The sequence below is a fragment of the Pseudorca crassidens genome, chromosome 3 (assembly GCF_039906515.1).
Source record: "Pseudorca crassidens isolate mPseCra1 chromosome 3, mPseCra1.hap1, whole genome shotgun sequence".
NCBI lineage: Eukaryota > Metazoa > Chordata > Mammalia > Artiodactyla > Delphinidae > Pseudorca > Pseudorca crassidens.
In genome coordinates, this window is record NC_090298.1 from 171,668,828 (window position 1) to 171,684,348 (window position 15,521).

A 15,521-nucleotide genomic window follows, 5' to 3' on the forward strand; every position below is an offset into this window, starting at 1 on the left:
CATGTCCATCCACTGGTGACAGGATAAATAAACCACGAAGGGCGTGAATGACATGCACAGGATGTGGTCAAATGAAGGAAGGCAGACACAAACTGTTAAAAAGAAAATACTTTTAGGGCTTCCTGGTGGCGCAGTGGTTGAGAGTCCGCCTGCCGATGCAGGGTACACGGGTTCGTGCCCCAAGTCCGGTAAGATCCCACATGCCGCGGAGCGGCTGGGCCCGTGAGCCATGGCCGCTGAGCCTGCGCGTCTGGAGCCTGTGCCGTACCGCAAAAAAAAAAGAAAGAAAGAAAGAAAATACTTTCAAAAATACAGACACCTACCAGGGCTAAAACAACAAGCAGCTATGTACCTGCCACTGAAACGAACACATGTTATTAGCGTTTTTGTCACGTTTGCTTCAGATCTTTTTAAAAAAATGAACTTGACGGTTTGCTTTTCCCTCCTCCCCGTTCACTTCCTTCCTCCCAACCCAGGGCAAACGGTGGGACAAAAACGGGTATGTGCACACTTTCCTGAATTTACTCCTAACGTGGGTTCAGGCATACCCAATACACAGAATATAGTTTTGGCTCTTTTTTTCATTGTGGTAAAATACACGTAACATACAAGTTATCGTATCCCTTTATAAATACACAGCTTGGTGACATTAAGCACATTCACATTGCTGTGCAACCATCCCCACCATCATCTCCAGAACTTTCTCATCTTCCCAAACTGAAACTTGGGAAGTTTCAGTTTGACTCCCCAGCCCCTCCCCCAGCCCCTGGCCCCCACCATCTACTTCCTGCCTCTGTGGATGTGACTCCTCCAGGGACCCCCTGTGAGTGGAATCAGACAGTATTTGTCATTTTTCATCTAGCTTATTTCACTGAGCATCGTGTTCTCAAGGTCCATGCACGTTGTAGCGAGTATCAGTGCTTCACCCCTTTTCATGGCTGAGTGATGGTCCCCTGCGTGGAGGGGCCACATAGCGTTTATTCATCATCTGTTGATAGACACTTTGGTTGTTTCTACCCTTTGACTATTGTGCATAATACTGCTAAGAACGTGGATGTACAAATAAATGCCCATTTGGTCCCTTTTACTTTAAAACATAACTACATGTAACACTGTATACACAGAAAACATACAGCTATGTGGACATTGCCTGGTAGAGGGGAGACCTGGGCAGAGGGTAGGGATCATGGGGACCTTGTTCTGTCATAGCTGCCATGTGACTTGTAATTATGTCATGTACTTATTCTTGTCCATCCCCCCAGTAGGCTATGAGCTCCAGAGGAGTCACGGCTGGGCCCCCTGAGGTGAGGAATTCAGTATGTGCTGAATAAATGGGTGACTTTCACTTCCCAGGAAAGAGCTGCGGGCTGCTCTGTAAGGGGGGCTGACAAGCTTTCTGCTCAGGGCCACACAGTAAATATGTTTGGCTTTGCCAGCCTTCAGGTCTCTGTGGCAATGACTCTGTGCTGTTGTAAATTGGAAAGTGCCAGAGTCCATATGTAAACAAGTGGTCCTGACTATAAACTTTATTTACAGACATGCCAGTGTGACTGTTGTATAATTTTCACGTGTCTGGAAATAGTCTTTTGATTTTTTTCAACCATTTAGAAATGTAAAAAGCAGGACTTCCCTGGTGGCCCAGTGGTTAAGACTTCCTGCTTCCCCTGCAGGAGACATGGGTTCAATCCCTGGTCAGGGAACTAAGATCCCACAAGCCTCGCAGCATGGCCAATAAATAAATAAATAAATAAAAATGTAAAAAACATTCTTAGCTCACAGGCTGTATCAAAACCACAGAAGGGGGCTTCCCTGGTGGCGCGGTGGTTAAGAGTCCGCCTGCCGATGCAGGGTACACGGGTTCGTGCCCCAAGTCCGGTAAGATCCCACATGCCGCGGAGCGGCTGGGCCCGTGAGCCATGGCCGCTGAGCCTGCGCGTCCGGAGCCTCTGCTCCGCACCGGGAGAGGCCACAACACTGAGAGGCCCGTGTACCGAAAAAAAAAAAAAAAAACCACACAGAAGGGGGATGTGACCTGCAGGCCAGAGTTTGCCAACTCTATAATGTTAGAATGTTTTGATCAACTGTGTCCCTTTTGTTATCAGAAAATAAATATTTTCCTTCTTTTAAAACATCTTTTAAGACTGTGGTCTGGAGTCAGGCACACCCCTGTTCCCATCCCCTCTGCCACCGATTTGCTGTGTGTCCTTGAGAAAGCCACCTTCCCTCTCTGAGTCCGGGTCTGCAAACTGCAGATAACAGCAGCACACGCACGCTAGACTCTCTTGAGAAAAGTGGACACAATGAATGACCACGTGTCGGTAATTCATTTGAAGACATCAGCTGGGCAAGAGTGGTCACTCCATTGAGAGAAGAGGACCCCAGCCAAGGCTGGAACAGAGACCCCTTGGCTGAGTCGCCAGCCAGATTGTGCCATGCCATCAGCCACTCTTGGAGATAGAGTCCAGGCTGCATGTAGGTGACAACTGGGAGGTGGCAGCTTGGCCAGACACGGGCGGTTCCTTATTTCCTGGGCACCAAAGCTGCAGGAAAGGATCCCAGTTGACCATCGCCTCGGCTTCCTCTTAGTGTCTGTGTGGGCAGTAGCCTCTGAGACTGACCCCTACTTCTTGATATTCATAGCCTCCTGGGATTCCCTACCCTTGTGTACCTGGCTTCTAACCTGTAGGATAATACGGCCAGGGTGAGGGGATGTCCTTCTGTGATCAGATGGCAAACGGTTCTGACTTCCATCTTGCTAGAAGCAAGTTGTCACTTCAGGGAGCCCCACATGGCCAGGGACTGAATGGAGTCAACAGCCAGTGAACAAGCCTGGAAGCGGATGCCTTCCCCAGCTCTGGGAGACACCTTGACTGCAGCCTTGCCAGAGGTTGTGAAACACAGGACCCGGCTAGGCTAAGCTGCACCTGGATTCCTGACCCACCGAAAAATGATAAACATGTGTTCCTTTAAGTGGCTACATTTGGGGCAATTTGTTACATAGCAGTAGCTAATGAATACAGCCTGCCTTCTGTCTCCGGCCGGGCATTCCAGGGCATTGCTTGAGTTGGGTGCCAGTAGTGAGTGCCACCTGTTTATGTGGGTGGCCCAACGATACTGGCATAAGGATGCCTGCAAAGCCCCCGCCACAGTAACCAGGACAGCTGTAAGGAAACTAGACAACACAAATTCACATGGGCTCACGAATTCAGCGTGAGCCCAGCCCTGGTGCCTGGTGACATCTACTCATCCTGCCTCCGCCTGAGGGTCTCATGGAATCCGTGCTGTCCCATCCAGACCACATTAGACCCAATGTGCCCTCAGGAGTCATCAAGCATTTTCTGTGTGCCAGACGGGTCGGACAGACGATATAACCATGAAGAAATACCTTCGCTGAGTGAAATACCAAAGAGAGGTATTGAGAGATGAAACAGCTTCAAATGGGCCATAAGCAGCCTGGGGGGACCCGGGGGGCCTCCCAGAGGAGGTGTGGGCTCGGGCATGAAGCAGAAAGAGAAGTAGACCAGGCCAGGGGAGAGGGGAAGCTGTCCAGGCAGAGGGGAGAGCATGTGCAAAGGCCCAGGGGCAGCAGGGACACAGGAGCTCTGCAGGGAGTGGGAAGGGCCACGGGGAGGACTCTGGAGCCACGTTAAGGCTGTGAGCAGCCATCCAGAGGTGGACACAGAAGGGCAGGGCTGCCTGGGTTCAAACTCTGTGACCTCAGCCTCTCGGGGCCTCAGTTTCCCCACGTGTTCACTGGGATGTGCAAAACACTTGGCCCAGATGGGGTGTTCCAGGCTCACAGCCGGTGGCCCCCTATGTGCAGATAGATGGGAAGGGGAAGTCATGTTTCAGAACCTAGAGGAAACCCCAGCTTACCTTGGGGGCTGGTCTCAGCGTGGCCGGCAGAGGACACAGCTGACCCCCAGGGCTGCCCTGGGGCAAGGCTTTAAGGGTGGGCGCTGCAGGGCTGCCCCGCCTGCCGTCATGGGCTGGAGGGCCCAGGGACCGCTGGGGTGGGCATTTCAGTCCCAGCACTGGAGGCCCCTGTGCGCTAAGCCCCTCATCAGGCCCCTGGGGTCTGAGGTGACCTGGGAGAGTGAGGTGGGCTCAGGAAAGGGGAGAGGCAGCCCCGCACAGGAGTCAGAGTGGGGTTCATCAGGGGTTCCCACACCCCACTCTCCCGGCCATGAGATTACCCGTTTTGCCTCTGGAGCCTCAGTTTCCCCACCTGTAAAATAAGGACGATAGAAGAAACCACTGCAGCGCTTCTGAAGATTAAGTGATTGTATTTATTCATTCTACTTATTTTGGCCGCGCCATGCAGCTTGTGGCATCTTAGATGCCGGACCCGCGTCCTGGGCGGTAAAAGCGCAGCGTCCTAACCACTGGACCGCCAGGGAATTCCCTAAGTGATTTTATATACTTAAGGCACTTCCAACCGTGTTTGGAAAATCCTTAGACCCTCACACCCCGGCAAGGAGGGGGCTATTGACGCGGTGGTGACAGACGAGGAAACCGAGGCAGGAAAGCGACTGGGTGAGGACTCCGAGAGCTCGCTGCTCTGGTGCCGAGTCCGCCCGCCAGGCGCTGGCGGCCCGGGAGGCGGGGGCGTCGCGGGGGTCCGGGAGTCAGTGGGGGCCGCCTTCCCCGCCGCGGCCGCTAGGGGCCGCGCGGGCCGCTGGGCAGTGCAGTCGCGCCCCGCCCCCGCCCCGCCTCCCGTCCGCCCCCTGCCCAGAAGGCCCTGCAGGGACGCGGCCGTTCCCCTCCCCAGCTCCCGGGGCGCGCCGTCCAGCCCGCAGCATGAGCGCCCCCGCCGCGACCCCTATCTTCGCACCCGGAGAGAACTGCAGCCCCGCGTGGCGAGCGGCGCCCGCGGCTTACGACGCGTCGGACACGCACCTGCAGATCCTGGGCAAGCCGGTGATGGAGCGCTGGGAGACCCCGTACATGCACGCGCTGGCGGCCGCCGCCGCCTCCAGAGGTAGCCCCCGCCGGGCGCGCGGGGTCGACCGAGGCCGGGGCCGCTGGGACCCGGCGCCCGCCCGCTCTCCAGCGACGTGGCGGAACCTCTGCGCTCCTCTCTTTCCTCGCCTGGAAAACGGGGCCGCTCGCGAGGGCAGCGGGGTAGTCCTGGGGCGCTGCGGGCGCCCTGAGTTCCGGGAACCCTCTCTCCGGGGAGCACCGAGGCCCCGACCCCAGGAAGGGGTCGGGGTGGGCCGGGGGATGGGTTCTCAGCCGCGGAACTCAGCCGCCGGACCCCACCCGAGGTCGAGGAAAGGGGAGTGGCGGCCTGGCGAGGTGCTGCCCAGGCCCACGTGGGTAATGCTCCTGCCCAGGAGTCGCGGGAGGCCCTGCCCTGGCTAAGAATAGCTCTGGTAACGCTGAGGCCTGGAGACAGCTGTCGGGGGTGGCCCTGCACCTGGTGTCAGAGCCCGCGGGGTGCCGAGGGCTCCCCACGACCCCCAGAGGCCGGGTGCACCAGCTCTGGGCCTGTGTTCCCATCTGGCAAATGGACACAGCCAGTGTCCCTGCATGGTTAGGGCGTTTCTCCCCTCCTCTTTGACCCAAAGGGGCTCGACCCCTGCCCCTCACTGTTCCAGGCCTGGGCCTTGAATCCTGGTCCTCCCTTGCCCTTACTTAGTAGACTTCATTGTTTGTTGTGGGGGGGGCAGGGGACGCTGCCCAAATCAGGAGATAAGCGCCCTCAGTGCAAACAGCATGGGCCGGGGCTCAAAGTCCAGGGTCTGCCCTGCTCCGTGGGCCAGACCAGAAGCCGCTGTCCGTGGCCTCCCCGGCAGGCCACCCTCTCTGGCTACTGGCCCCGGGCCCACGCTGTTCCCTCTCAGGGCTGCTGTGTTCTGTCCCACCCCCCACCTTTGCTCTGCAACCTGTCGCTCCTAGTAGCAGTCGTTTTTCTCTGCCAAGGCCCTGCCCCCACGCCCCCTCCTCCAGGTAGCCTCCCCAGCCCCACCCAGTGTGTGAGGCATGGGCTCTCTGTCTGCCCAGGGGGCCGGGTGTTGGAGGTGGGCTTTGGCATGGCCATCGCAGCTACGAAGGTGCAGGAGGCCCCCATCGACGAGCACTGGGTCATCGAGTGCAATGAGGGCGTCTTCCAGCGGCTCCAGGACTGGGCCCCGCGGCAGCCACACAAGGTGCCCGCCTCTGCCCGAGGTCCCGCTCCTCACGCTCCTTAGGGGGAAGACCCTGCCCACGGAGTGGGCTGGGGACCTGGGGTGGCCGCAGACTTGGGGGAGGTGGTCTTCTCTCTTGGGAGTTCCTCTGCCCCCTCCCTTGCAACAGGTGGAGAAGTCCTGGGCCCCCTTTGACCCTCAGCCTTATCTTTCTTTCTCCCCTGCACCAAGGTGGTTCCCCTGAAAGGCCTGTGGGAGGAGGTGGCACCCACCCTGCCAGACAGTCACTTCGATGGTGAGAGGCTCTGGGCACTGGGCGGGGGGCCTCTGCCTGGTTTGCCAGCCCCTCCTTTGCCTGCTTCTGAGGCACACATGCCTTGATGTGTCACTGGGGTGGCAGAGCCCGGGGGGCAGGCACAGACACACATACAGGAGCCTGGCACTCAGGTGCGTGGACATCTCAAGAACGACCGGATGGGACACAATTCGTAGGGGCAGCTGCAGCATAGCGAACTCTGGGTTCCCGGCCGCCTCAACTTGCAGCCAGTGTCCTGACCACGTGGCTTCTGTTCTCCCGAGCAGGGATCCTGTACGACACATACCCGCTGTCTGAGGAGACCTGGCACACGCACCAGTTCAACTTCATTCGGGTAGGATCGCTTGCGGTGGGACGGGGTCTGCCAGCCCTAAGGTGGGGGTCAGCCCAGTGGGTGCGCCTGCCGTCTCCACAGGAGGCACCTCTCCTTCCGGCGTTCCTCTGGCCTGGTGGGAGGCCCGCTGGGAACGCCTCTGCCCATCCCCACCCCCTCTTGACCACTGTCCCCCCAACCCCGGCCAGGACCATGCCTTCCGCCTGCTGAAGCCAGGGGGCGTCCTTACCTACTGCAACCTCACCTCCTGGGGGAAGCTGATGAAGTCCAAGTACTCGGACATCACCACCATGTTCGAGGTGCTGCAGCCTGGGCACTCCCTGCCCCGCCCCACGCCCCACCCCTGGCAGCGACTTTGGGTGGGGAGGCAGATGGGGTCACCTGAGACCTGGGGAGGGCCCCTTGCCTCTGGCCCTGGGGGCTCATCTCTTGGGTGGACTCTGAGCCTCCACTTGTAAGTCAGGAGAGGTTTCTCCCTAGCTCAAGGACCTTAGATGGCTCCCAAGTGCCCTCAGGATACAGGGATTCAGCCCAAGGTCCCCAGCGGCATCCCCTCACTCTGCCCTTGTCCACTCAGGGTGCATCTTTATGGGTCTAGCCACCCCTTGTCTTGGGCCTTTGCCCACTCGGTTCCCTCTGCCTGCGAGGACGTGTGGGTGAGCAGCCTGGTGATACCCCATGACAGCCAGGAAGCTGTGTGTGGACACCTGGAGATTCCCACCCAGACCTGGGCTCCAGCATTTTCTTAGCAGCCCCGCCCTGCCCCCAAGGGCCTTGGCACTTGTAGGGGTGGCTGGCAGGGTGCCTCCTGAGGCCCCAGGGCCCTGGAGGTGACTCGGCACCTCCCTCTGGCCAGGAGACACAGGTGCCAGCCCTGCTGGAAGCAGGCTTCCGGCCGGAGAACATCCACACACAGGTCATGGAGCTGGTCCCACCGGCCGACTGCCGCTATTACGCCTTCCCGCAGATGATCACGCCCCTGGTCACCAAGCACTGAGCCCACTGGGCCCACCGGCTCAGCTGCCCACGCCACCCTGGGGGCTCTGGGCTTCAGGAACCCCTAACCCCCAGACCCCTACTGAGCGCCTTCGTGGCCGGGAGTGCAGGCTCTGGCCCCTCAGCCCTGGTCCAGACCCACACCAGCCACATGACATCAACAAGCTTCCCTAACCTTCTCTGCAAGGGGACGGCCACTACCTTCCTACCATGGTCCTGAGAATGAAATAAACACTAACACTGGGTTTAGCCAATCAGCACGAGGACACAAACGTGTGCTTGCTTTACTCTTCCTGCCCCTCCAAAAGAAAGTGAAAGGAAAGAAACCTGTTAAATTGACCACCACCGAGGCAGTGGCTCTACCACTCCAAAGTTTCTGATCCTGCCTTTGAGCCCCCCGCTGTGCCCCCTGAAGACATTGCCAATTAGTCACCCATGGCCCCTCCCGCCCGCCCTCTGGTGGGCAGCTGGGGTCCCCAGAGGAGGTGGAACTAGGTCAGGACCTCATAGCAGGTGGCAGCCCCAAGGCCCAGACCCTCTGGTCCCACCCAGTCAGGCTGCACCACGATGCCTCGCTCTGAGTCGACGCCCCTCCAGCCCCAGCACAGGGACACCATGGATCTGTCTGCCCTGGACCCTGGTGCCCAGCTGGTCGCCGCAGTGTCGTCTGCTTCACCCCGACCCGCTCTTGGACGTGTCCACTCCCCTCCTTCATGGGTGGGGCCTCCCACTGGGCCACGCTGGGCCCGGCTGTCCACTCCAGGGGCCTCGGCATCTCCACGCACAAGAGACAGGCCTGACCCCGCCCACCTCCCAGGCCCCCACCCCGGCCCCCACACCACGTGGAGCAGGGCAGCCAGGCGGATTTATGGGCTTTATTGACCGCCTCTGGGGGAACAGCGCAGACGCCGCAGGGCGGCCAGGCAGCGGCACTACCTGCGGTACCAGATCTGGAGCCTCTTCTCGCGCTTGATCTTCTTCTGCAGCTGCAGGATGCCATAGAGCAGGGCCTCGGCTGTGGGCGGGCAGCCTGGGGGGCAGGTGGCACCTCAGTCTTCCTGCCCTTCCCCCTCCCCTCCGCTCTGCTCCAGGTGGGGGGAACCAGGCCACTTCCCAGGGTGGGGAGGGGCAAGACAGGGCTCTGCACCAAGAGAGCTGGGGGGCTTGGCCCATCACGGGAAAGGAGCCAGAGGGGGGCAGGGTGGGCAGCTGCTGACCCCAGGGCCGACCTCCCAGCCAGGATGAGGGAGGCCTGGGCTACCCCTCCCAGGCCGAGCTGCCCTGTCCCTGGCCCTCCCGCCACGTGACCCGGCTCGGTACCCGGGAGGACAATGTGGGCTGCCTGCCAACCCCCAGGCCACGCCAGCGTCCGGTGAGGACCCTTGGAAAGGAATGGGGGCAGACTCTTCAGACTGGGAGACCCTCCAGAGACAGCGAGGGGGAAAGGCTGCGGTGTCACTCTTATTCTTGGACCCAAATCTGCTTATTCTTAAAAGGGGGCAAGCTGTCTCAGTGGGGCTGTGGGGATTCTGTGAATCGGGTGAGGGCCGCGTGGGCGCCACCTGGGGGCTCACCTGGGACGTAGATGTCCACGGGCACAATACGGTCGCAGCCTCGCACCACAGAGTAGGAGTAGTGGTAGTAGCCACCTCCGTTGGCGCAGCTGGTGGGGAGGGGAGCGCCAGCCGTGAGAGTCTCTCCAGCGACCCCGGCCTCCATCCCTCCTCACAGCCCCCAACCCGCACCCCCTTCCAACCTCAAGCAGGTGCCAGGCGGGCAGGAAAAGGGCAAGACTGGGACACAAGTCACAGGAAAGACAGCGGCCACCTGAGACCTTCTGTGGGACCGGGTAGGACAGAAACAAACGGTGGGACTATGAACAGACCACCCTCAGTGAGAGAAGCCAGATGTGAAAGGACACAGCGTGTGATTCCATTGATGGGAAACGTCCAGAACAGGCCAGTCCACAGACAGAGAGTGGGTTCCCCAGTCAGGGGCTGGGGGAGGGGGTGGGGAGTGACTGCTGATGGGGACAGGGCTTCTATTGGGGTGATGGAATGCTCTGGAATTAGATAGAGGTGATGCTTACACAACACTAAGAATGCATTAAAATCCACAAAATTGTACGTTTTGAAAGGGTGAACTTTGTAGTATGTGAATTCTACCTCAACCAAAAAAGTCAGGTGACTAAATGGCTTTTAATGATATGGAGAAATGAGGTGCTGGCTAGACGGTGAGGAGGCTGCAACGCCCCCCCGAGCAGGACGTCCTTCCTGTGGTCATAACACAGAGAAACAGAATGAAACTGGACAGGCTGTTGGGGTGGGGGAGCGACTGTAACAGGACAGAAGGGGACGTCCTGGACAACCCCGATCAGAAAGCAGCACAGAAACGAGACTGGAAGAGACAAGCCAGCGTGTCACCGGCGTGTCTGCTGCTGGAGCCCCCGCCCTGCCGGGCACTCACCTCCCCATAGACACGACGTAGCGAGGCTCTGGCATCTGGTCATAGACCTGGAAGAGACAGGGGTCTGCGTGCAGCTCAAGCCTGGGGGGTGGGGGGGGCGGGGCTGGGAGGAGGGGAAGGGAGGGTTGGGAGGAGGGGGAGGGGAGGGTTGGGAGGAGGGGGAGGGGAGGGTTGGGGGAGGGGAGGGGTTGGGGGAGGGGTTGGGGGAGGGGGAGGGGGAGGGGAGGGGGGTTGACGGTGAGGCCCACCTTGCGGAGCGCGGGGGCCATCTTGTTGGTGAGCGTCCCAGCCACGATCATCACGTCGGACTGGCGGGGGCTGGCGCGGAAGACCACGCCGAAGCGGTCCATGTCGTAGCGGGGCGCTGCCATATGCATCATCTCCACGGCGCAGCAGGCCAGGCCAAAGGTCATGGGCCACAGGGAGCTCTGCAGGGCGGGGCAGTCGGCCCGTAAGTGGACGAGTGGCCCACTGTGTTTAAAGAAATTGGACGATTTCACATAGAAAAATCTGTTCCTAGCCTTTTCTGGGCCCTGCCCACAGCAACCATATGACCTCCAGACCCCGAAGGCCGCCCTGGACACTGGTCATCGGCCTGGGCCTGATGCCCCAGCCCAGGACTATGTGACAGGAGGGCCAAGTGAGTTAGGCCCATGGGTCTACACTTCCCAGCAGCCACGTTACCAAAAGGTAAAACAGACAAAAATAAAACCAAGTGCAATTAGCTTTAATAATATAGTCCACATAAACCAGCATATCCTAAATCCCGGCCTCCAACATGGGCACTTGCTGCTCTGAGTGCCCAGTGGCCACACACGGCACAGGTCTAGACCCCGGGGCTCAGCACCCTGGAGGGTCTTGTTCCCAACACCACCTGGACTCAAAGTGCCAATTCCTCCAGGAAGCCCTCCTGGTTGCCCTCTGACTTCTCTCCATCCTTTGGTGCCCGATATCGCCCCTGCCCCCACCCACAAGCTGTTCTCCACCAGAGCTTTCTCTGCTTGTCTGTGTCCAGTCTGGGATCTGGCCAAGGTCCCTGCTGCCCTGTGGATGTCCCAATTCAGGTGACAGGGCTCGGGTCACACAGCAGGCAAGGGCTGCCCAACATGGCAGGGCCATGACTCCACAGCACACGGCCACAGCGACCATCGCTGCCCTGGAGCTGTGGGCCTGGAGGGACACTCGCTGTGGACTCGCTGGTCACACACAGACACCAGGACAGCACCAGCCCGCCCGTCAATGGGGGATTGTTACCCAGCTGGGCGCCCCGAGAGCACTGAAAGGAACCACTGTCCTGGGACAGAGGACACATGTCCGGGGGGAGACATGGACAAGCACGTGAGCAAGCAGACTGTCCCACGGCGAACGTGGGGGTGGGGTGGGGGTTAGGATATTTGCTGGGAAGGAGCTACTGTTTCCATCGTGTATTTCCAGTTCAAAACATGGGTTTTACGTTAAGAGAGAAAAGAGAGGAATGAACAGAAGATGGAAGGAGAAGAACAGGAGGGAGGTGGCTCATCTTCTCTGGGGGCCGATGCGGGGGGCAGGGAGCACCGAGGGAAGTCAGGCCAGGAACTGCTGGGGGCAGGGCAGGGGTCCTGAGACAGAATCAAAGCCACAGGTCCCCACACGGAGGGGCCCTGGGGGAGTCCGGCCCACTCCATAGCCATGGGAGTGTGGCTGAGCAGCCAGAGGGGGCCCCACGGACGCAGACGAGGAGGGGCTCACCCGGCGGGCCCAGTTGATGAGGTCGTCCAGCTTGGCCACCACATACTCGCCCCGGCTGCTGGGAAGGGCGGCGGATTTGGGGACCACGGCTCCGGCCTGGGACACGGCGGGGTGGGTGCTGGGCACGGGACACAAAGCAAGGGGAGGCATCAGCCAGGCAGGTATCCTGGCTGGGCCCAGCCCACAGCAGCCTCTCCGAGGGCAGGACAAAGCCGTGGTCACGGCGGGTCCCCAGAGCAGCACTGGGAGTAGCCGTGAGGCCAGGTCTGCAGCATCCCTGCGCCCGGGCCTGGGGCAGGACATGCCTGCTCAACAACGGAGTGAAAGATGGTGTGGACGGGCCTCTACCGCCTCACTGAGGCCCAGCAGGACCCTGTCCTCTCGGGGACTGTCTCCCCATCTGGAAAGCAGGCTCGGCCGACACACACTTTAGCGAGAGCCCTCCTGGTCTGGAGTTGTGCAGCCATTGGCCTGCACGCACAGGAGCGGGCTGGGCAGAACTCTGAGGGCAGGGACCCCCTCACATACCCCGCTGGGTGGTGGGAGTGCCCCGGAGTTGCCACAGGCTGCTGCTGTGCTGGGGTGGGGGGATGTGGAGACTTCAGGGTGTGTGGGCTCCCGGGAAGGCCGACCTCACCTGCTCGGGCTGTCAGCAGCCAAGCTCGGATGGACCCCGCGCACCTGCAGAGCTGCGCCCACGCCAGAGCTGCGGGGAGACAGACTGCCCATGACTAGCAGCCCAGGGCGCCCCAACACGCTGTGACAGGGTTACCCCGGGGCCAGGATGGGGAAACTGACCAGGGGGTCTAACCCAGCCCACTGCCGGCTTTTGTAAATAAAGTTTTATTGACACATAACCACACCTATTCACTTCCTTGGTGTCTGGGACTGTTTTTACAGAGGCAGAGCCAAAAACGTTTACCATTTGGCCCTTTAAGGAAAAAAAAAAATCTGCTGATCCCTGGTCTAGAGAGTGCCTGGTTTTCATTTGATACTTCCCTCATTCTCCCCGTCTTCCCTTTGCTTTGCAGTGAGTGTGTATTTTATCTGTAGGAAAAAGGCCGTATCAAAACAAACTCAGCCCAAATCTGAGGGCCTGGCAGCCACCTGCCTTCCTGCCCCAAGGAGGCCTACACGGGGCTGCCATCAGAGCAAACGTGCTGAATGCCTTTCGTGCGCCAGGTAGCGACTGGGCTCTGAGGGTACTAGGGCAGGCAGACGTGGGGCTGGATGCCAGGCGGCCCCTGGCCTGGTGCTGATGGAGGGCCCGCCCGGATCTGAGGCCCCCTGACAGCCCCCTCTGAGCCCCTCCCTGCCAGGGCCTCACTGCGGGGTGTCAGGATCAGAGATGCAGACACACAGGCAGGCAGGCAGGCAGGCACTCACCGAAGAGCAAGGATCCCACGGAGCAGGCCAGGAGCTGCAGAAAGAACCACAGGGTGGGGGCAGTGAGTTGTGGCAGCACCAGAGGCCACGAACAGCCCAGACGGTCCAGCCTCCAGGTGTTTGCCCATCAGGCCCCCCACGTGGCGCACCCGCCCTCTCACCCTCAGTCTATCTACATTCCATTTAACAATTGATAAAGAGCAATCTTTCAGGGGAATTCCCTGGTGGTCCGGTGGTTAGGACTCCACGCTTCCACTGCAGGGGGCCCGGGTTCAATCCCTGGTCGGGGAGCTAAGATCCCGCAAACCGCAAGGTGTAGCCAAAAAAAAAAACCAGTGATCTTCCAGAATGTGAACCAGACAGTGTCATTCCCCTGCTTCCAACCCCACACTCCACGTCAGAGCCACCTTCCCTTTCCTCAGGAATGTCAGTGTCCCTCCTGTCTCAGAGCCTTTGCACTTGCTGTCCCCTCTGCCTGGAGCACCACTCTCGTGGGGCAGCTTTCAGCTCAAATGCCTGGGTCTACACTAGCTCCGCAGGCCCTCTAGATCCTGTCGCTCTGTTCTAACTCTATCCACATGTCCTCCTGTGGCGCCTGCCTCCCCCTGATGCTAGGGCTTCCCTGGGTTCCCCAGTGTCTGTCTCGGCCTCGGCTCAGCCTGACAGGCATGTGTCAAGTCAACAAACCCATAGACATCAGCGAGGCTCCAAGCCCTGGGCTGGGAGTTCCGGGGTTTCAGAGGCTGGGCAAGGAGTCCAGGCCAACGGCCCAGCCTCGGACTCTTGTGCAAGCTGTTCCTCTTTGAGCCTCAGCTCCCCCACCTGAAAATGTAGGGCTTTGGGTAATCTCACAGCACAGTAAATGCCCTTCACCTCCAAGGTGAGGGGATTCCAGCCTCTGGACCAGCCATTCTTAGCAAGGGGCCGCTGGTGAGGATTCAGCAGACCGGTGAGCTTGCACGGGAAAGAAAAATACCCTCTCCATGGTCACCAACGTCTTACTGAAAATTGGCCTTTCCTTAAAATCTGAGTGTAGCCAAAACCACACCAGTATTAGCGAGACCGAGGCTTTTCAACAACAGAAATGACAGTGGTTTCCTAACCCCGACATAGAGGCTGCAGCCAACCCTGTGTAAAGGAACGTGTCCACTTCTCACTCCTTCAAAGTCACAGCAGTAGGCAGATCCGCCACTAAACCTCGGCTTTCCAGGCATGAATAATGAAGCACCCGGGCTGCGAACTGACCCCCGGTTCCCAGACAGAATCCTGGCAACTGTCAGTATAACTGCTTTCCTTTGCAACCCTGTGAATCCATCCTATGCGTTTAATCGCTAATCGGAGGAAAGGTCCGCGGAGCAGCCAGGGTTTGGACGCCTTCTCTGCGGGTGACCGTCCCCTTCCCGGGGTGGCAGGGTGCCCCGGGGTCGCGTCCCTGCCCGGACAGGCCGCGTGACCACCAGCGGTTCCAGCCGCTCTCTGGGCCTCAGTTTCCTCGGATGTCGGGGCTGCTGCCCCCTCGCCGCCTCCTCCCGGAAACTTCAAGGGCAGCATCCCGGGCCGAGCCTGGGTCCCTCCGGCTCCCGCCCTGGCCCTCTCCGAGGCTGGGAGCCTGCGTCGCCCTCGGCATCCGCTTCCCCAAGCGGCCGGGCGGAAAGGCGCCCGGAGCGACCCAAGCCCCGACCCCGCCCCCGCCGCCCCGACCTCGCCCCCGCCGCCCCGACATGCTCACCCGCCAGCGCCGCCATCTTGGCCTCGGCCTTCAGACAACCTCTATGGTCCGTCCTCTTCAGAGCTCCGGGTTCCCGGGGCCGTCGCCCAAAGTGCCTCGGCTCGTGCTCGGAAACCGGAACTCGGGCGGGGACGTTCCGCCTCTGTGGAATCCCCAGCACCGCGCGCCGCCGGACGCTCCACGCGGGATAGAAGGATACGGAAGTGCGCGGGGAGGGTCGTGGCAAAAGAAGGCGAGCCGTCCCCTCTCTTCTTACCCGGGGAAGGAAAAGCGAAAGCACGTCCCTGGGTGGGCTCGAACCACCAACCTTTCGGTTAACAGCCGAACGCGCTAACCGATTGCGCCACAGAGACGGTGCTAAGGCCTGTTTCCAGGCGCCACCCTACGAGGCATGCGCGGCCCGCAGGGGCGGCCCGAGCTGCGCCTTCACGCAAG

At 60.0% G+C, this 15,521-nt stretch overlaps 2 protein-coding genes and 1 non-coding gene across 5 annotated transcripts; 1 reads left to right on the forward strand and 2 right to left on the reverse strand.

Annotated features, from left to right (window-relative positions):
- Window positions 1–4,715: 4,715 nt before the first annotated feature.
- GAMT (guanidinoacetate N-methyltransferase) lies at window positions 4,716–8,034 on the forward strand. The gene is made up of 6 exons (XM_067734484.1): window positions 4,716–4,981; window positions 6,007–6,152; window positions 6,363–6,426; window positions 6,714–6,781; window positions 6,970–7,080; window positions 7,638–8,034. The coding sequence occupies exons 1-6, from the start codon at window positions 4,801–4,803 to the stop codon at window positions 7,776–7,778; spliced, it is 711 nt and encodes a 236-aa protein (XP_067590585.1). The 5' UTR covers window positions 4,716–4,800; the 3' UTR covers window positions 7,779–8,034.
- A 603-nt stretch (window positions 8,035–8,637) lies between these two features.
- On the reverse strand, window positions 8,638–15,424 carry NDUFS7 (NADH:ubiquinone oxidoreductase core subunit S7). Of its 3 annotated transcripts, none has more exons than XM_067734487.1 (8): window positions 15,087–15,420; window positions 13,358–13,391; window positions 12,609–12,677; window positions 11,972–12,089; window positions 10,492–10,671; window positions 10,244–10,290; window positions 9,352–9,440; window positions 8,638–8,807 (listed from the first exon to the last, which is right to left on the reverse strand). In XM_067734487.1, exons 1-8 carry the CDS (start codon window positions 15,100–15,102, stop codon window positions 8,710–8,712), a joined length of 651 nt encoding a protein of 216 aa, XP_067590588.1. In that variant the 5' UTR covers window positions 15,103–15,420; the 3' UTR covers window positions 8,638–8,709. The 3 variants fall into 3 exon arrangements, with proteins under 3 accessions (XP_067590588.1, XP_067590586.1, XP_067590587.1); XM_067734485.1 differs by lacking the exon at window positions 15,087–15,420 and adding an exon at window positions 14,045–14,171; XM_067734486.1 differs by lacking the exon at window positions 12,609–12,677 and having other exon boundaries at window positions 15,087–15,424.
- On the reverse strand, window positions 15,366–15,439 carry TRNAN-GUU (transfer RNA asparagine (anticodon GUU)). Its single transcript has one exon. It is a non-coding gene; the product is annotated as a tRNA-Asn (tRNA).
- Between the last annotated feature and the right edge of the window lie 82 nt (window positions 15,440–15,521).